Genomic DNA, 17,821 nt, shown 5'->3' with positions numbered 1-17,821 from the left:
ATATAATGAAGTTTACTGTCATAGAATAGTTTTATGTTTTGCTAACTGTGGATCACTTTCAGCGGGTTTGGTCGATTTAGTAAAGTGGTCCATCATCATCATATATAAAAGCCAACGAGAAAAAGCAACCACAAGCTGGCGCACAATCTAATTTACCGCAAAAGATCAACAGTGGATTATTATAGTTTCTTGTCTCGACATACTATTGATTTGAGAGACTACCGATTCTTTCGATTTGGTGTTTTTAACGGTACATTGATGTCAAGTCATCGAACGTATATGGCGAAGAGAAAACCCGACAGGCAATGCACCGAACCAGTGAAAAGAATAACTAAAGGAAGAAAAGAAATCAAATTAGGAATCTCTTTTATTAAAAAATAAATAAAGAAAACAAAATAAAAAGAGCAAAAACTTCAACAACGCCGATGAAAGATGCATGGAAACTTCTGATCGATCCAAGTTTGACGATGAGGTCATCATTTTCGGTTTTCGCTTCCGGCAAATGTCAATCTGGGGTACACAAACTGCCGAAACGTGGAACTTTTACCGTGCCGAAGGTAAAGAGAGAACCAATAACAGCATTCCAGGAACGAAGCCAACTCTTTACCGAAAAGCTCTTACCGAATATAAATGAAACCGGTTTTCTGTCAAACACACACTTTCTTCTTGAACTTGGCACTTGGAGTTCTTGATTAATCCAAACATTCCCCATTAACTGTTTCAAGGATTGCCTAGACATAGGGTTGCTTTTTTAGATCGATTTCTAGGGTGTGAATCTATTTATTTTCGCACAGTTCATTCCTTTTCCGTGTGCGCTTCCTTTCATCGCCTTGTTTTTCGTCTACAAGGTTAATTTTTTTTTTCCATTTTCTCTTTTCTTCCTTCTTGTCGCTTTTTTCTAATCAATTTGCCTGTTTTCATCTCATCAGATTAACATTAGGTCATAGTATTCAAGGAGGAAAAAAACGAAAAACGAAAAACTGGTCTTTGGGTATACAAATCAATTGGATTTCTTTTTTTGCATCATTAATTCTTTCCATTTTTTTCCTATATGTTTTTCTCCTATTTCCTTGTGTTTGTGTTTCTCTGTTCCAGTCTCATCAGTTGTCAAGTGATAGACCCCGATCAGGAATACGCCCGTCTTCACCTTTCTCAGCTCGATAAACGAAATTGGAAAAAGCCTCCTCCTCCTCCTTCCACCAATGCTTCTTACGCTCCCGTTATCGGCTCTTGTAGCGGATCGCAACAACTTCTTCATTCCTTAAGCTCTGGTCAACTTCCACAATTAGAATCTGATTTTCTCCAAAAACGCACCCATTCTTCGAATGAGGCTCTTCGTTCCTTTTTACAGTCTGCCCATTCTACGTCCTCTCTCGATTTGGACAGTCTTCTTGGGGACAATGGCCCTCGTTTAGGAATTGCCGTCTCTGGTGGTGGCTATCGTTCTATGTTTTATGGTGGTGGTGCTCTAGCTGCGTTTGATCGTCGAAGCAACGAAACCACTCTAGGTGGTCTTTTGCAAGGTGCTAGTTATATCACCGGTGCCGATGGTGGCTCCTGGCTTGTTAGTTCTTTAGCCATTAATGATTTTCGCACCGTGCAAAACTTGTCTTCCACCATTTGGTATTCTCGTCTTGGTATCTTTTTTGTCGAGGAAACTCACTTTGGCGATAATAAGAATTATTACACCGATCTCGTTGATGAAGTCAACCAAAAAGCTGCTGCTGGCTTTAACGTGAGTTTGACCGACTATTGGGGTCGTGCTATCGCTCGTCACACGACTGGTCGCCTTCGTGGTGGTCCAGATACAACTTACTCTTCAGTACAAAATGCTTCCTGGTTTCAAAATGCCGAATATCCCTATCCCATTATTGTTTCTCAAGGCCTTCCCGGTGCTCTCTCCGATGGTCACAATGCCACTTCTTCTAATTCAAGCATCTATGAGTTCTCTCCTTACTATTTCAACACATTCGACAATAACGTCCGCGCTTACATGCCTCTTGAATATCTTGGAACCAAGTTAAACAATGGTTCTTCCATCGATAATAAGTGCGTTACTCAATTCGATAATGTTGGATTTTTGATAGGTACTTCCTCTACACGCTTCAATGAAGCTCTCATTGGCGTTAGTTTGCGTGATTCCCGTATGAGTCGTCGTCTTGGCTTTACTTTGCGCCATATGAGAATCAACGGCTCCGCTGTTAGCTACTACAACAACATGTTTGACGGTGCATCCTCTATAGCAGGTGATGGAACCGCTGCTTCTGATGGTTTAACCACTGCTCCTTATGTGGATTTATACGACGGTGGTGCCGATAACCAAAACATTCCAGTTTGGCCTTTGCTTCAACCAGAACGTCGTGTCGACGTTATTTTTGCACTCGATGCTAGTAGTGATACTGAAAACAACTGGCCAAATGGTACATCATTAGTTTCCACATATGAGCGCATTACTCAAAAGGCTTCCGACGCTTCCTATGGAGTTAACTCTTTTGTCCATATTCCTTCTGTAGAAACATTTATCAACCTTGGCCTAAATAACCGTCCAACCTTTTTTGGTTGTGACGGACGCAATACTACCAGCCAAAGCCAACATGTCGATGAGAACACTCCTCCCCTCTTGGTATATCTCCCCAATTCTCCTTGGACGACAGAGTCAAACATTGCTGACGACCGTTATCGCCTTGGCAATTCGGATATCCAAGGTTTAGTTCGTAACGGTTTCGTTGCTGCTACTCAGAATAATTCGACTGATTTTGCCTCTTGTTTGGCTTGTGCGGTTATTCAAAGGTCCTTGGAACGTAAGAATCAATCTGCACCCCAAGCTTGCCAGCAATGCTTCTCTCAATATTGCTGGAACGGCACAGTTGACAATTCTCCTGTTTTTGACCAAAAAGGAAATGTAAAGTATAACCCTGCCGTAAAAAGTGGTGCTATGCATCTCTCTGGTAATGTTATGTTAACTACCTTGCTTGTCGCTCTACTTACTTTTGGCTTATTAAACTAAACTTGCAATGGAATTTTGCATGATTGTCCTTTTATAAGAAGTTCGAATTTCTGAGCCCGTGCTAGAAATTTAACTATTTAACATCCTAATTTCATAGGTATAATTGGCTTTTACCTATTGCTACTATTTACTATTATACTTCTTATTATTGAAAGTAGTTTAACTACTGAATATCGTATAATTTTGATGAGTTTCCGGGCATATTTATTATCGACTATTAATCAACGAAATTCTCGTCGGTTTTACCACCTTACCTCTTTCTACCAAGTCGTGAATAAGTCTCTAGCTCTTTCCTCATTCGTCTCGTTTTTTAATTCGTTCTTTGTACCATAGTTTCTTGATAAAATTAAATTGCATTCCAAGTTTTTACTAAACTACTTTTTACATTATTTACTAACGAGCTTTGAAGCTACCATTCGTAAATAGTTCTACCAAGACAGAAAGAGTGACTTTTATTTTTAAATAACGAATTTAAAACAGCTTAATTTTCATCGTTATTTTGTCTTTTTGCGAGGCTTTACAGAATTTAGTAGTAGAACAAGGTAACTGCAGTAAATTGTTTAATGATATCGCTTCAGGTTCGTATTCCAATTCATCTTTTGTTGACAGTAGTAAGTAAGAGATGTTTAACATACTTACACAGAGCCAACTATCACCATGGTCGCTTTAAGGACCAGTTTTCTAAATGGATCGAAAACAAAAGCGGTGCGATATCATACAATTTTACGACCTATACTACAGCAGCGCTTTTTGCGCGCTTCTTTGGCATTGTATTGTTTGTGCTGTGTAACATCATATTGGCTCGCGTCTGGATCCAGTATGTCCCTATAAACCTGATAAAATAAAGACACTAACAGTTTTTTTATAGTTTTCTCTCCGAAACTGATTCTTGGCAGTTTCTTGAAAGGCTTGCTATGTTTTCTATTTGTGTTTCCATACTTTGTCATGCTAAAGAGCAGAATGACCACCACCAGAGACGTTCAAAGTTCATTGGCAAAAGAAATTATGATTAAATTCTCTCCAAAGTCATTCTTTCCCGTGTATATTTCATTTCTCGTTTCCGTGGGTATACTGGCGCTGGCATATTTGCAAGGCCACTCTTCTTCGCGTTTGCAATGGGTAACGGCCGCTAGAGCGTATGAACTACCAAGACTTAATGAAAGATTCGTTTACATGATGTTTGTAGCTTCCATGATGGCTTTCTCTTCTGCTTGTGAGCATCTTTACTTTGACCTTGATACACCTGAAGAGCCTGTCCTTCAAAAATCCTTTGTACTTTATGTTAAGGAAAAGTTGCCTTCCATTTTTCAATCTTCTATAATTAAATCTTTAATATGCGGCTTTGCTTCCCCTATAATTTATGCTATATTTCGATCTTCCATTTGGAGAACCTTTTTGCTTTTTACTAGATGTTTTCATAGGCTCGCTGCTTCAAAAGCACTCGTCCGTTGGCCGGTAAATCTTGGTCTGTTGGTTCATAGCTTATGGATGACCTTCCTTATTAACATTTCATTAAGCATAGCTCTTTTGATTTTCCGTGTCTTTCTATATGCAGGACCCGTGGTTCGTTCTCGATTCATCAGCATGCGTTCTAATGATCCTAATGGAACCTTGTTGGACGGAATTAAAACGAGAAATAAACCCTTAACTCAATGTATCGCTTCACAGGAGCTGTTTCTCATTTGCTCCAAAGATCCAAAGCGAATCCAAGGCATTCTTCAAGATATTGATAGGAAGACTAGTGTGTGGCAAGAAATTTTGAATAATACGTTAGTGCTGTGTGAAAACTTGTCTACATCCTTGCAACTATCTTCCTCTGGTAAGAAGCCCAATGGAGTTGACAGTGCGCAATCAAGTTCAAGACTGGGGAGCAGTACTACAGATGATTCTTTCAATACAATTTCGTTAAAAGAAAAAGATATATTTGCACAGGGTGCTTCTCGTCGTTCCCGAATTTTAGAAAAGGTAAAAGAGCACGGCAACTTCAGCGCACCCGATGCTTCTCAGAATTCCTTCGCAGAATCATTAATACCTGCCTCATTACGTAAACAATGTTCGCAATATCTTTCAGTTGTTTACAAAACTTCCTTATTTAATATATTCCGCAAGACGTTGGATAGGAAAAATGCTGATGTTTTGAAGAACCCATGGTTACTCGAAGTTCGTATCACCAGTTTGTCACTGCTTGTCTTGAAATCTTTACAATATGACACTTATGGTGTGGTTGCCCGTGATATTTCCGATATTTTAACGGTTTACTGTGATACATACGATAAACTTATTGCTTACAAACGAAACCCTCCCATTCACTCTTCTGATGTTTTTGCATCAAAACGAACTCATGATTTTGACGATATGGATCGTGTTATTTCATGCTTAAAAGATGGTATTGTCGAAATCACTGAAAAATTCCAAGATTTTTTCATACAGTTAAACATTCCAACACAGGTAGAACGCCGCTGCTGGATTCTGTACCGAGGACGAAATTCTGCTACCTAAGAGCCTTCTAGCAAGCTGAATGATAAAATTATGGAGATGCTAAAAATTTCAAATGGAATAAAATATATGAATTAATATGGGATATAAATTTCATTAACAAGAACAGACTACAAAAAGAAGGATATCTTTTTTATTATTTTTTATAGGGGACTAGGACGTTAACACTTTGTTATTAGATCCGGAAAGGAGTGGTTGGTTGGTTGATATTATCCAATTTATTGTTGATTAGTCTTCCCTTGAAAGATAGCTTGACTGGACCAACGGTAAAAGCGCATCCAGGCACCATGGACAGTAAGTTTTGGACGAACATCAAGGAACATACTTGGGACGCCTTGTACGCTAGGTCCATTATAGAAATCTATTACATAACAAACTTTTTGACCACATCTATCGACTAGCCAGTCATGTCGGTCAAAAGGTTTATTGTAACCTAAGAAGTTAAGCACTCGTGCCTTTGGGGTCAGCTTTTTTACGTTTCCTTGAAATTGTTCGAGTCTGGGTCCCCCACAACTAAACTTGTGTTAGCTTATAGTACCAATTTGAAGCTTGTCAAAGCTCTTCTTATCCATTGTCCCTCTTCATATTAAGGAACTCAAATATGACTGTACTTACGATTCTGATCCCCATCCCTTTTCCCAGTCTAAAATTTCTTTCCATGCTTTCTCGTTGACTGCGTTATGTATGGGAACGATTGTTTTCATGTCACTGGCATCAGGATTCCAATTTTTCCGTTTCATGGCTTCAAAGAACATTTTTTGAGAAGGGTATATCCATTTTGCTTCTTCCTGATCGTTGGGATCGGTCTTTGCCTTGGGAATTCCAGATATTTCACGATCCGTCGAAAGTTCTACAGGTGACGCCGGTGGGTGAGGTTGTGCTTTATTTTTTTCGGATTGACTCTTAAGCCAGGCGTCACGAACTTCTGGTGATACCGGACATTGACTTTCTTGAGAAGCTTCCTGTTTTTCTGTCATATTAAAGGGAATGGGGAATTTACTAAACTCGACCTTTCACTGGTTCGAAGACAATCCATTTTTAAGGATGGCTTTTAAATCGTGGTGGAGTACCGTAAATGTATATCCAAAGATGTTTTGGATATATAGTAGAAGATTCCTTTGGTAGTCTTTCATAGGTTACTTTCTTTATTTTTGACGTCTATAGAATTCAAAGACTTTGAATTTTTTAACACTCGCGTCGTCGTCTTTTTTTGCAAGTCATCAGGTTGAGCCATTGCGTTTATTAATGGCTTCAATAGTGCATTTAAAGCACTTTGATGGGTTTTCCAAATTATAGAAATTATAGAAAAATCGATTGCTTTATTTTGCAAGATAGAAGTCTTTTTTTTACCGGTATGAATATCAGATTCTCTTCTCTTAGACGATCAACTGAATCCGAAATACAAATCTCGTTTCCTTTCAGTCATACGAAATAACGTGGTTTAATATGATTTATGGGTACAAAAAAGTTTTGAAACTAAACGTTGGTACCTTGTAATGGAAGTTATCTTGATCAATAAGTAAAAGGGTTCTCGTATGAAAAGAAAAGAGTGGAAAGACCCAGTTTCGCCAACTGGGACATATTTAGTAAATGAAAGCAAGTACAAATACAAAGAATAATACTAGAAAAGATTTAACTTAGAAACTGGGTTGTACAAGTCCATCAGCGCCTAAGTAAATAAAAATGGAGGGTAAGCTCGTCTTCCAAGAATCAGGCACTGAATTTTGTAGTGAATTGGAATTGTTTTTTAGCATTCAGATGGATCTCACAAGGGACTCACTCCTGTTTACTTTTGTATACTAAACAAACGTACTTATTTTTGTTTATTAACCTTCTAGCGCTCCAGCTCAGAAACCTTGTTTACCATTAGTGCGTTCAAATGCTGAATTTCGATCTATGCTTATACGACGCTAGGAATGATCAAAGAAATTACCTGACATTTAGGCATTCAAAAGCAGACTATTATTGTGAGGTTGTTCTTCTTTACGGAGTTTAACTTTTCATAACTTATTTGGGCTTCGCTTTGCCAGTACTACGCAATATAATACACGCTAGAACATCTATCATCAACAAGAAAATATGGCAGAAAAGGTCTACCAGTGCACTGTAAGTGCTCCTGTGAATATTGCAGTTATAAAATACTGGGGAAAACGCGACGTCGGGTTGAATTTACCGACAAACAGTTCACTAAGTGTAACTTTATCACAAGACGATTTGAGAACTGTGACAACAGCTAGCTGCTCCAAATCATTTGAGAAAGATACTTTGTGGTTGAATGGAAACGCTGAAGATATTTCTGCCAGCAAACGACTTTCCGTTTGCGTACAGGAACTGCGTAGTGTTCGTCAAGAATTGGAAAACAACAACGGTTCAATGGATAAGATTAGCCAACTAAAGGTGCATGTTGTATCCGAAAATAATTTTCCCACCGCCGCTGGTTTGGCTTCCTCCGCTGCTGGATATGCTGCCTTTACTGAAGCCATTGCGCGTTTGTACGACTTGACGTGGACTCCGACTGAGTTGTCCAGAATTGCTAGACAAGGTTCCGGTAGCGCTTGTCGTAGCTTGTTTGGTGGATACGTTTCATGGGAGATGGGACAATTGCATAGCGGAGCTGATAGCGTTGCCGTGCAAGTTGAGCCTGTTGAACATTGGCCTGAAATGCGTGTTGCCATCATGGTTGCTTCTGCTGCTAAAAAGGGTGTATCCTCTACTTCAGGTATGCAAGCAACAGTTGCTTCTTCTACCTTGTTCCAAGAACGCATAAAGAATATCGTTCCTGGACGTATGCAAGCCATGAAGCAAGCTATCCGTAATCGTGATTTTGAAACGTTTGCCAATCTTACGATGACTGATTCAAACCAATTTCATGCTTGCTGTCTTGATACCCTTCCTCCTATCTTTTACCTAAACGATACCTCTAGAGCTATCATTCGTGTCGTTGAAAATATTAATGCTGCTGCCGGAAAGACCATTGCTGCTTATACCTTTGATGCCGGTCCCAATGCAGTCGTGTACTTTTTGGAAGAAAACTCTTCGTTTATTTTGGACGCCTTGCACGCCGTTTCTAAACACGCAGAAGGCTGGAATGAAAGTGCTAGAAATCCTACTTCCGTGAAGATTGACGACGTTGCAGCAGAAACCGTATCGTCTGGTGTGAGCCGAGTAATTCTTACCAAAATCGGTGATGGTCCTCGTATTTTATCTCCTGAGGAGTCTTTAATAAAGGAAGATGGAACACCTAAAAATGCTTAATACTAGACTAATCTGGACTTAGTTTTATGTTTTTAAACGCAATGCTATGTATTACTCTAGCTGAACTAATTCACGGTAAACTTTGAAGATGGAACTGGCACGGATTCTTGAAAGCAAGAAAAGGCTAGTTGAATGTTTATTTCACCTTAGATTTTAATTTTAATTCTTAGAAGCAATACAATACGTTCTTTTACCTCTTACAAAAGTAGGAAGAATTACAGGGACTGAAGTACAAGGTGGTCTCTAGTAGACACAAAGATAAAATGAGAAAGGTTTCGATTGCTTGAGAGAGTATATAAGAAAAAGCATGCCAACCATACGGATTCATTCATTTGAAAGAAATCGCTTAAGCATTGCGGTTTTGCTAAAAGAAAATAGGTTAGTAAAGGGAGTTCAGGAGCTGGAGCCATACATATTTAACGACAATCAATGGAAGAGCCAAGACGAAGCCTAAGATTGAAGCGTTAGCATTCTTATAACAGGAAGCAATTTTTGTCCTTTAGAAACGGACGATGCAATGATCTATTCCATCTGTCCGTAACTTCAGAAATCTAGCATACCAAAGCTTCCAAAGAAAAGCATAGAAGGAATTGCCTTTTTGGATACATAGAAGGGAACGGTACTATACGCAAGAAAACAAGTTGTTAATTCTCAGTTCAACACGTCAACAGTATAGAGAACTTACGATCCGGGTTGAGGGGGAGCATGAGAAGAAGAAAAACGAACACCACGAAGAGCGGAACGAGCTGAAATACGAGAGAGGAGCATGATCAAAGAGTTGGGAGTTGCCAAGTTGGTTCCTGCTGGCTGCGTTTGTTCAGTGTCCGATGCGGACTCACTGATATTGCGAGTTTTGTTATTTAACATAACGAAATTAACACTTTTGTGAAATTTCGTATAAGGAGATACAAAATATTTACATTAATAAACAAATACTATGAGTGTACATTCACTGAATGAGCACTTAAAAAGTAAGCCTTTAGCTTGATGGTCATTGCACCCTCTTTTACTTTTAATTAAGAAGTAGAATCGAATCGAAAATGGATAACTTTGGATTGCTGGATTATCACAAAGTTTGAAAGCAGACTGGAAGGTATCAATAAGCCGTTATACAGTTTTAAAAACCCAACTTTATAACAAAAAGTCAGTTTAAATATCTATTCTTTAGTAAATGTGCTCCTCTATACCTGGGTATTACTTGATGAAACATCATAGCTTTGTACTTTACTGACTCTTACACCTAATACTAACTATTTTTAGACCGCTAGCTACCATACTAGAAGTAATCCCGGTCAGGAGAATCTTCCTTGCCTCGAAAGCTAGGAATCATTGTCTCTGTTTTTGAAATAATCTCTTTTCGCCGTTTTCCGTGAAGTTTTGGCATCATGTCTACAATCACGACACCTCCTTCAAATACGCTTTCGCAACAGGATTTCTCTGTATTGCAGTTTCGACTGTTAGATTTTTTGGCTTCTCAAGAATCCAGAAAGGTCATTGCTGCTTCTAAAGAATTAACGTTGTTGCGACAGAGCATTCAGACATTAAAGACGAAAGCCTCCAATTTGAAGTCAGAAGAAATGACTCTAGAAGAAAAAAAATGTGCCATACGTATGTTGCAATCCAGGATTTCCCTTAAAAGAGCTTTTTTATCACGAATCCGCGCTGAATCCGAAACGGCTAATGACATTTCCATGCCAGAAGCTATTTAAAAAACCTCAATTATTTTGTGCTGCATATGTTTATTTATTTATGTACACATCTTTCTTACTACATAGATAGAAGTACAGTAACCTTTTTATTATTCTTGTATATTAATAGTGGAATATATGCGTAAATGAATCAAGCAAGTCGTATATTTTAGTAACACCTTAACGACTAAGGCACAGCAAGTTTATTTTACTTGCGTTCAGAAAGTCAAACTATTTATTTAAATGCACATAATTGATAATAAAACGTAAGATTGGTCTGAGTAACTTTAAAAAAGAAAGATGGTCTGAAATATTCAATCTTGAAATAAAAGACATGATCGATGGTTCCTTATCCACACTCGAATTTCTTCTGTAACTCATGAAACAAACTTCAGCGTCTGCGACGTAAAAACCAAGCTGAAAAGAGTACTACAGCCACAGTTCCAGATACCACGCCCGCAAAAGCTAATGACCGGTCAGAAGGTTTCTTTGTTGAGGCTGCTTGGGGCTTCGGTGACCCAAAAGCGGCTTCATCAGTAGGAATTTTAGGTTGTAAAACAGATGCAGTTCCAGCACTGCTTCCAACCGTCGATAACACAGGATTGAAACCATCAACAGTATGACTATTTGCACCCACACCACGAATTTCTAAGCGCGGGAGTCCGCGCCGACGAGTTAAAAAGATTGCTTCTCGAAGATCAGCGTCGCTTGTAATTTCTACAACGTCTCCTTCGTCGTCTATGTAGGTAAGAGTGATGTTTTGTTCATTTTCGCGATTTGAAACCGCCTTTTGTAAATCACTCAATGAACTTATTTGATCTAAACGAAGACGATGAACTCGTCCAATTGTTGATCGGTATTTTATGCTAAATTGCGAAGGAGAGGGGCGGGGGATGGGAAAAATCTGAGATGCAGAATCGGTCGGCTGTACTAAATCTTGTAATGCCTGTTCCACAACTGACGGGTTTCCTTGGAATTGAGCAAGCGAACCAACGTATGAAGGTGCGGTATGAGAGGCTCCATAACCGTGTAAATCAGAGCCCTCATAAGCATTTATAGCGGAAGGTTGTCCAGTATAAGGAAATTCGTTATTACGAGTTGGGGAAAGCGGGTATTGTCCCGAATGATAGGAAACATGGGATCCGTGAAGGGAAGGTGCGTATTGATTATTTTTTTCGGGAGAATGGTAGTTTGTTTCTTGCCAATTCAAAGGAACCGGAAGCACGTCAGCTTCAACTACACCTGGCTGATGTGAAGGAATAATACCTTGACTAGGAGCGGGTACTTTAGGTGTTAAATCGATATCTTCATTGGAGGGGGCCAAGAGGGGATGGTTTTCTTGAGAAGCGGTTTTCGACAAAATGTTTTCTTCGAGCTCATGGCTTTCATGTTCTGAACCTTCCTCTTCTTCAGGAGACTGCTCAGCAAGGATTGCCGTTGATAGATGGAAAAGCGAAAGCAAACCAACGATAGAATCATCTTCATCAACAATGGGAAGAAAATTAAATTTTCCCTCAAGCATCCTCTCAAGAGCAGTGCTGACTCGCAGGTCAATGAGAGCGCAATCCGGATGAGGAGTCATAACTCGGATGACTGAGCAACGAAAAGAATCGAGTCCAGCAGCAAGAACACGAAGCACAATATCATGAGAGGTAAAAATACCAGATACTGCACCATTTTCCATTACAAGGACAGAAGAAACGTTCGCATGGGCCATGGATTCTGCAGCCTCAGCCACAGTTGTTCGTGTGCCCACCAGAACTGGCTCTTGAGTAGTTTCAATCAAAGATAATACATCTTGACCTGATGCCTTCTTCCTAAGAGATTCAACATATTCAATAAACTCTGCTGCATGCGGGCCACCTGAATGTGAAGAGTTATTAGTGCTTCCAGAAGCTGATTTATCTTCCAATTCTTCCTGAGCACCTTCAAGAGCTGCCACAAGCCGTTCAGCTGCTTCTTGTTGGCGTGCAATTCGATCTAGAGGCTCACGTAGACATGTTCGCATGTTGATGATTCCGATGACATCTCCTTCATCGCCTTCTTCACCATCGCTTACCACAGGAAGATGTCGGATATGGTGTTCTATCATCAACTCAAGTGCCGCATCAATTCTTGTATCACTCGTAATGCATATGGGGCCGTTTGTCATTATATCAGCTACATAAGTTTGTCGAGCATCAAATCCAGCACCTACACACTTCTTTGCAATATCACCTGAAGTCAGTATTCCAGTAAGCTGTCCTTCCTCGTCTATAACTAAGACACAATCCTGTCTTTTGGCAGCCATTAGTTGCGCTGTTTCCGTTATTGAGCTATGCATATGAACTGTCAATGCCGCATCGAGTGCGACGCTTTCAACCGTCCCAGGCTCCCCATGTCGCTTTGTGGACCTCACGGGTGAGTCAAGATTTGCTGATTTCTTGCTTAGTTCAGTAGCTATTTTTCTTCGAAGAGTCTCATCTTTCTTGTATTGTCGTTTCCTCGTGTCAGACACATATGAAACATCTGAATACGAAGAGGATACTACAGAACTATTATCAACGGCATTTGCCGGCATTTTTTCCCTTTCAACAAAAAAGAATTACTCCCTTTTCGTCTTTGGAGCAAGACAAACAAAGAAATGGACCTACCTTAAATTGTTTGCGTTCTACTTCGTTGTACTGCACAAACGCGCCTGCTTTCCATAAGCCAATTGGAGTAAACATGTAGACATTTACGTATTTTATTTTTTATGTTCCTTGATTTAAACATGTTATCAATATTTATAGCTTCTTTATCTTCTTTTTTTTTCTAAAGTATTCTTCAATGCCTCTTCCTTGGAAATGCTCTTCTGCTTGATCGTATTGACATTTTAATACGATATCAAAAGAACAATGTCACTTCCCAAGTAAGCAGATTTATTCAAAGTGCTTATAAGACCCATTGCTCTTAAAGCATTGCATTTTATCGTTCCTTTAGTTCTTTCAAAAGAGCAAAAGAATAAAGATATGTACTATATGTAGCACATAATAAAAAAAACTAAAAAGTTCGACACCAGCAGGATTTGAACCTGCGCGCGGAGACCGCAATAGATTTCTAATCTATCCCTTTAACCACTCAGGCATAGTGTCTAATTGTTGATAGAAGATAAATAATGAAATCTTTGTAGAACTTCGTGAATTAAAAGAAAATAACACACGCTACCACAAGCATTGTTTTACACATCCTTACTTATACAAGCTATACATACAAACATACTACTCAAGAATATATAGGAACCTTTCTTTTCATTTAAGCGAATTTCATTTGCTGGCATTATTAAATTAACGTTTTCCTTTGAATTTTCTTCCCGAGGAGAAGCCTCAGGAATACCTGTTGAATCAAAATTAGATTACAAGGGGGGAGTTCCATCAATCGCTCTAAAAAAAGGCAATTCCAAGTTGGACATGTCCAACTACTTTTGATCATTTCAACAAAACTTTAAACTTTTCGATAGCGAAAATTTGTTCGTTCAAGTTTACTTAGCGTGCATGTCAGCCATGTGGTTCAAAGCACTACCAGCCTTGAACCAAGCGATTTGGTCTTGGTTGAAGGTGTGGTTAAGAGGAGTGCTCCATTCAGCAGAACCATCAGCAGGGTGAACAACCAAGGTCAAAGGCTTTCCGGGTTGGAAAGAAGTAAGGCCCACAATATCAACAGTATCGAAGGGAGTGATCTTGTCATAGGCAGCACCATCAGCAAAAGTCAAAGGCAACAAACCTTGCTTCTTGAGGTTGGTCTCGTGGATACGAGCAAAAGACTTGGTGATAATAGCAGCACCACCCAAGTAGCGAGGCTCAAGGGCAGCGTGCTCACGAGAAGAACCTTCACCAAAGTTTTGCTCACCAATACTGACCCAGCGAATACCCTGGTCACGGTAAGAAATAGCAACATTGGGAACAGTGTCATATTCACCAGTAAGTTGGTTCTTCAACTTGTTGGCTTCACCGTTTTCAGAGTTAACAGCGCCAATCATATAGTTGTTGGAGATGTTCTGGAGATGACCACGGTACTTCAACCAGGGGCCAGCGGCAGAAATGTGATCAGTAGTACATTTGCCCTTACTCTTGATCAAGATCTTCAAGCCCTTAGCATCCTTGCCGTCCCATCTGTTGAAGGGAGCAAGAACTTGCAAACGTTGAGACTTGGGATCAATGTCAACGCTAGTAACGTTCTCGGGTTGAGGAGCAACATAGGTGTTAGAGCCAGCATCATAACCCTTAGAAGGAAGACCAGCACCGGAGGGAGCTTCAAATTTGAATTCGTTGCCATTGGCATCCTTCAAGGTGTCGGTCAAGGGGTTGAAGTTCATGTTACCAGCAAAAACCATAGCAGTTACAAGATCGGGAGAAGTGACGAAGGCATGAGTAGCAGGGTTAGCATCGTTACGACCAGTGAAGTTTCTGTTGTAAGAAGTAATGATAGAGTTCTTTTCACCCTTTTGAACATCAGTACGCTTCCATTGGCCAATGCAAGGACCACAAGCATTGGCAAGAACGACACCACCAGCCTTTCTCATGGTTTCTAATTGACCATCACGCTCCAAAGTAGCACGGACTTGTTCGGAACCAGGAGTGATTGTAAAGAGAGACTTGGTCTTGATACCCTTGTCAAGAGCTTGTTGGCAAATAGAAGCAGCACGAGACATGTCTTCGTAAGAAGAGTTAGTACAGGAGCCAATCAAACCAACCTTAAGTTCTTCGGGCCACTTTTGTTCTTTGACAGCATCCTTGAATTTAGAGATGGGGGTAGCCAAATCAGGAGTGAAAGGACCGTTCACATGGGGTTCCAAGGTGCTGAGGTTGATTTCGATAACTTCATCATAAGGAGCGTTTTCGTCAGCGGCAATGACAGGAGCGAATTGTTCGGCATAAGAAGCAATGTCGGAACGGTTGGTAGCACGGAGGTACTGAGACATACGAGAGTTGAAAGGGAAGATGGAAGTAGTGGCACCAATTTCAGCACCCATGTTACAGATAGTACCCATACCAGTGCAAGAAAGAGACTCGACACCAGGACCAAAGTATTCAACAATGGCACCGGTACCACCCTTGACGGTCAGAATACCAGCAACCTTAAGAATAACATCCTTAGGAGCAGTCCAGCCACTCATCTTACCAGTCAACTTGACACCGATAACCTTGGGGCACTTCAATTCCCAGGGCAAGTCGGCCATAACATCGACGGCATCGGCACCACCAACACCAATGGAGGCCATACCAAGACCACCGGCGTTGGGAGTGTGAGAGTCAGTACCAATCAACAAACCACCAGGGAAAGCATAGTTCTCAAGGAGAATTTGGTGAATGATACCGGAGCCAGGGCGCCAGAAACCAATGTTGTACTTAGCACAAGCACTGGACAAGAAGTTGTAAACCTCCTTGTTGGTGACGTTGGCACGCTTCAAATCTTCGGGGCCACCAGAGAAAGCCTCAATCAAGTGATCACAATGGACAGTAGTGGGGACGGCGACTTCGGGCATTCCAGCGGACATGAATTGCAAGATAGCCATTTGAGCAGTAGCATCTTGACAAGCAACACGGTCAGGACGAAGCTTCAAGTAAGAGACACCACGCTCAATGTCTTGGTTGACGGGGTCATCCAAATGACCGTACAAGATTTTCTCAGAATAGGTAAGAGGGCGTTGCAACCTCTTTTTGACGACTTCCAAATTGTCTTGGATACGTTGGTAGTTGATAAACTTGTTCTAAAAGAAGATAAACAGTCAGCATACGTCCAGGCTAATCAAAACCATTTTTGTTCCAAAGGCGGAACGGAACGGAGCTTCAACAGCATACATACCTTTTCAAAGTTACTCATAGAAACCTGACGAGAACCGATGGAGCAACGCAAGGGGGCATAAGAAAAGCTTCTGGCAGCGGGGAGCTAAGCAGAAATGTTAGACTACAGCCTTTCTGGATAAAAGACACGCAAAGGAAAAAAGCATCCAAGCAACACAAAAAGGATGAAAGTTTTCAAACGGGGATCGAGGATAGAGTGTACGACTCAATCATACGCTCCTTTAGACAGCTTTCGTGAAACGATGCTTCTTTTCTCAATTAAGGTGTCGGCAAATCCCAAATACATACCGTAAATAAACGCGAGCCCGCCTATAAAGAATACTAGTTAGTATTTCAGTTCCTAATCCAAAAACACCGTTTTTGTTTCCGTTTGCTGGCAATACCATCCCCGTCCGCCGTAAATCCACTCTCGAGTTTCACAAAGCGGAAGCAGAAAAGACAAAACGAAACAAGTGTTCTTCTTTCAAATACTTACCTTACCAGGAGCTCTAGAAATATTACAAAACATGTTGGAATGTACCAATTCAAACACCCAAATCTGTATATTTGGCTTCCTTTTTATACAAATAGGTTGTTGGTTATAGGCAAGTTACTGAATCACCTCAATACAACCTAAAGAATTATCTCGTTTCCGATTGGAAGTATAAACGTGAAAAATCGCTTCAAACATAAATACTTTTTCTATATTTTTATTAAATTGTATTTTTATATAGATTAAATTTTAAAATATGGTTCCTATATAATTTATTGATTTCGTCCTTCAACAACCCAATATTCAACCCATCAGTTTCGAAAAAAAGCTACACCAAGTAAACTTGGCTCTTTCTTCAATAATTGCTTGTTTATTTTCCATTCAAATAGTTCAAATCGCTGTTTCTCCTTTCTTTTCTTTCTTTCTGCTTTTTATTAACAACTCCTTTTGAACCAATAACGGTCCTCTCGTATATAAATTACAAAGACCAACCCGAAACAACAACATCATTTGCTAAAGCTATGGAATGACCTTTTCTGCAGGAACCGGATGGGCTGGCTTCGTTAGGCATGACGATGCATTCTCTTCTCTCTTATACGCTAGTACATATGCCTTTCAATGATTTCCCTCTGAGATCAAGCTTGCTTTAGCCGACCTTTGGTTGTTGCCATCCTCATCAATGCCGGTACCAGAGAAAACATGAATTACAAACTAGTAGAAATGCAACTAGACATGATCTTAAAACGTCTCTTGTCAATGCTAGCTTGGAGTTTTGCTTTTTCCTTATTGTTTACTTTTTTTCGAATAGCAGAGTGCGTTTCATCTCGATATCTTATCAGTCGATCCGAATCGTTCGTCATTTTACAATCAATTACCGAAGTGGGTAACATGAATTCTTTGTTCTCTCCATATGTAAACAAAGCTCGTACTATGTTGTTTATGGAAAAGTATATGAGATTTGACCTCTGGAAATCTTTTGGCTTGTTGTTTTAATCTCGATACAAGCTTTGTTTTTTCTTTTCTTTTCTCTTGTTTTGGCTTTGACTTGACCGACTTTTCATTAGTTTGACTGATCCTTTTT

At 40.0% G+C, this 17,821-nt stretch overlaps 8 protein-coding genes and 1 non-coding gene across 9 annotated transcripts; 4 read left to right on the top strand and 5 right to left on the bottom strand.

Moving 5' to 3' along the window:
- Nucleotides 1–621: 621 nt before the first annotated feature.
- Nucleotides 622–3,445, top strand: SOCG_01677 (phospholipase). Its single transcript, XM_013164630.1, has one exon. It carries the CDS (start codon nt 1,052–1,054, stop codon nt 3,005–3,007), a length of 1,956 nt encoding a protein of 651 aa, XP_013020084.1. The 5' UTR covers nt 622–1,051; the 3' UTR covers nt 3,008–3,445.
- Nucleotides 3,446–3,664: 219 nt separating this feature from the next.
- On the top strand, nt 3,665–5,506 carry SOCG_01676 (spindle pole body docking protein Cut11; the record flags this gene model as incomplete). Its single annotated transcript, XM_013164629.1, has 2 exons — nt 3,665–3,824; nt 3,876–5,506. The coding sequence occupies 2 exons, from the start codon at nt 3,665–3,667 to the stop codon at nt 5,504–5,506; spliced, it is 1,791 nt and encodes a 596-aa protein (XP_013020083.1).
- Nucleotides 5,507–5,563: 57 nt separating this feature from the next.
- SOCG_01675 (cytochrome c1 heme lyase) lies at nt 5,564–7,310 on the bottom strand. The gene is made up of 2 exons (XM_013164628.1): nt 6,119–7,310; nt 5,564–6,016 (listed from the first exon to the last, which is right to left on the bottom strand). The coding sequence occupies exons 1-2, from the start codon at nt 6,478–6,480 to the stop codon at nt 5,722–5,724; spliced, it is 657 nt and encodes a 218-aa protein (XP_013020082.1). The 5' UTR covers nt 6,481–7,310; the 3' UTR covers nt 5,564–5,721.
- Nucleotides 7,311–7,413: 103 nt separating this feature from the next.
- Nucleotides 7,414–8,923, top strand: SOCG_01674 (diphosphomevalonate decarboxylase). The gene has a single exon (XM_013164627.1). It carries the CDS (start codon nt 7,583–7,585, stop codon nt 8,756–8,758), a length of 1,176 nt encoding a protein of 391 aa, XP_013020081.1. The 5' UTR covers nt 7,414–7,582; the 3' UTR covers nt 8,759–8,923.
- On the bottom strand, nt 8,888–9,596 carry SOCG_01673 (cytochrome c oxidase subunit VIII). Its single transcript, XM_013164626.1, has 4 exons — nt 9,444–9,596; nt 9,319–9,380; nt 9,171–9,208; nt 8,888–9,122 (listed from the first exon to the last, which is right to left on the bottom strand). Exons 1-4 carry the CDS (start codon nt 9,524–9,526, stop codon nt 9,105–9,107), a joined length of 201 nt encoding a protein of 66 aa, XP_013020080.1. The 5' UTR covers nt 9,527–9,596; the 3' UTR covers nt 8,888–9,104.
- A 547-nt stretch (nt 9,597–10,143) lies between these two features.
- On the top strand, nt 10,144–10,467 carry SOCG_01672 (uncharacterized protein; the record flags this gene model as incomplete). Its single annotated transcript, XM_013164625.1, has 1 exon — nt 10,144–10,467. One exon carries the CDS (start codon nt 10,144–10,146, stop codon nt 10,465–10,467), a length of 324 nt encoding a protein of 107 aa, XP_013020079.1.
- A 370-nt stretch (nt 10,468–10,837) lies between these two features.
- On the bottom strand, nt 10,838–13,006 carry SOCG_01671 (uncharacterized protein; the record flags this gene model as incomplete). Its single annotated transcript, XM_013164624.1, has 1 exon — nt 10,838–13,006. The coding sequence occupies one exon, from the start codon at nt 13,004–13,006 to the stop codon at nt 10,838–10,840; it is 2,169 nt and encodes a 722-aa protein (XP_013020078.1).
- A 471-nt stretch (nt 13,007–13,477) lies between these two features.
- Nucleotides 13,478–13,559, bottom strand: SOCG_16426. The gene has a single exon. It is a non-coding gene; the product is annotated as a tRNA-Ser (tRNA).
- A 137-nt stretch (nt 13,560–13,696) lies between these two features.
- On the bottom strand, nt 13,697–16,880 carry SOCG_01670 (aconitate hydratase). Its single transcript, XM_013164623.1, has 4 exons — nt 16,744–16,880; nt 16,557–16,577; nt 16,270–16,353; nt 13,697–16,174 (listed from the first exon to the last, which is right to left on the bottom strand). The coding sequence occupies exons 1-4, from the start codon at nt 16,774–16,776 to the stop codon at nt 13,946–13,948; spliced, it is 2,367 nt and encodes a 788-aa protein (XP_013020077.1). The 5' UTR covers nt 16,777–16,880; the 3' UTR covers nt 13,697–13,945.
- Nucleotides 16,881–17,821: the final 941 nt, after the last annotated feature.

The sequence above is a fragment of the Schizosaccharomyces octosporus genome (assembly GCF_000150505.1).
Source record: "Schizosaccharomyces octosporus yFS286 unplaced genomic scaffold supercont6.3, whole genome shotgun sequence".
In the NCBI taxonomy this organism is placed as follows: domain Eukaryota; kingdom Fungi; phylum Ascomycota; class Schizosaccharomycetes; order Schizosaccharomycetales; family Schizosaccharomycetaceae; genus Schizosaccharomyces; species Schizosaccharomyces octosporus.
Note: the sequence above shows the minus strand (reverse complement) of the source record. Positions and strands in the feature narration are given on the sequence as shown.

Bases quoted from the DNA above. Each gene is read 5' to 3' on its own strand.
- SOCG_01677 (XM_013164630.1), top strand. From the start codon at position 1,052: ATGTTTTTCTCCTATTTCCTTGTGTTTGTGTTTCTCTGTTCCAGTCTC.
- SOCG_01675 (XM_013164628.1), bottom strand. From the start codon at position 6,480: ATGACAGAAAAACAGGAAGCTTCTCAAGAAAGTCAATGTCCGGTATCA. The intron at 6,017-6,118 runs GTAAGTACAGTC...ACACAAGTTTAG, and splicing joins AAGGGATGGGGATCAGAATC to TTGTGGGGGACCCAGACTCG.
- SOCG_01674 (XM_013164627.1), top strand. From the start codon at position 7,583: ATGGCAGAAAAGGTCTACCAGTGCACTGTAAGTGCTCCTGTGAATATT.
- SOCG_01673 (XM_013164626.1), bottom strand. From the start codon at position 9,526: ATGCTCCTCTCTCGTATTTCAGCTCGTTCCGCTCTTCGTGGTGTTCGT. The intron at 9,381-9,443 runs GTAAGTTCTCTA...TCTTGCGTATAG, and splicing joins GCTCCCCCTCAACCCGGATC to TACCGTTCCCTTCTATGTAT. The intron at 9,209-9,318 runs GTATGCTAGATT...CTTCAATCTTAG, and splicing joins GCTTTTCTTTGGAAGCTTTG to GCTTCGTCTTGGCTCTTCCA.
- SOCG_01670 (XM_013164623.1), bottom strand. From the start codon at position 16,776: ATGTTTTGTAATATTTCTAGAGCTCCTGGTAAG. The intron at 16,578-16,743 runs GTAAGTATTTGA...TATTCTTTATAG, and splicing joins TTTCTAGAGCTCCTGGTAAG to GCGGGCTCGCGTTTATTTAC. The intron at 16,175-16,269 runs GTATGTATGCTG...ATCTTCTTTTAG, and splicing joins CTATGAGTAACTTTGAAAAG to AACAAGTTTATCAACTACCA.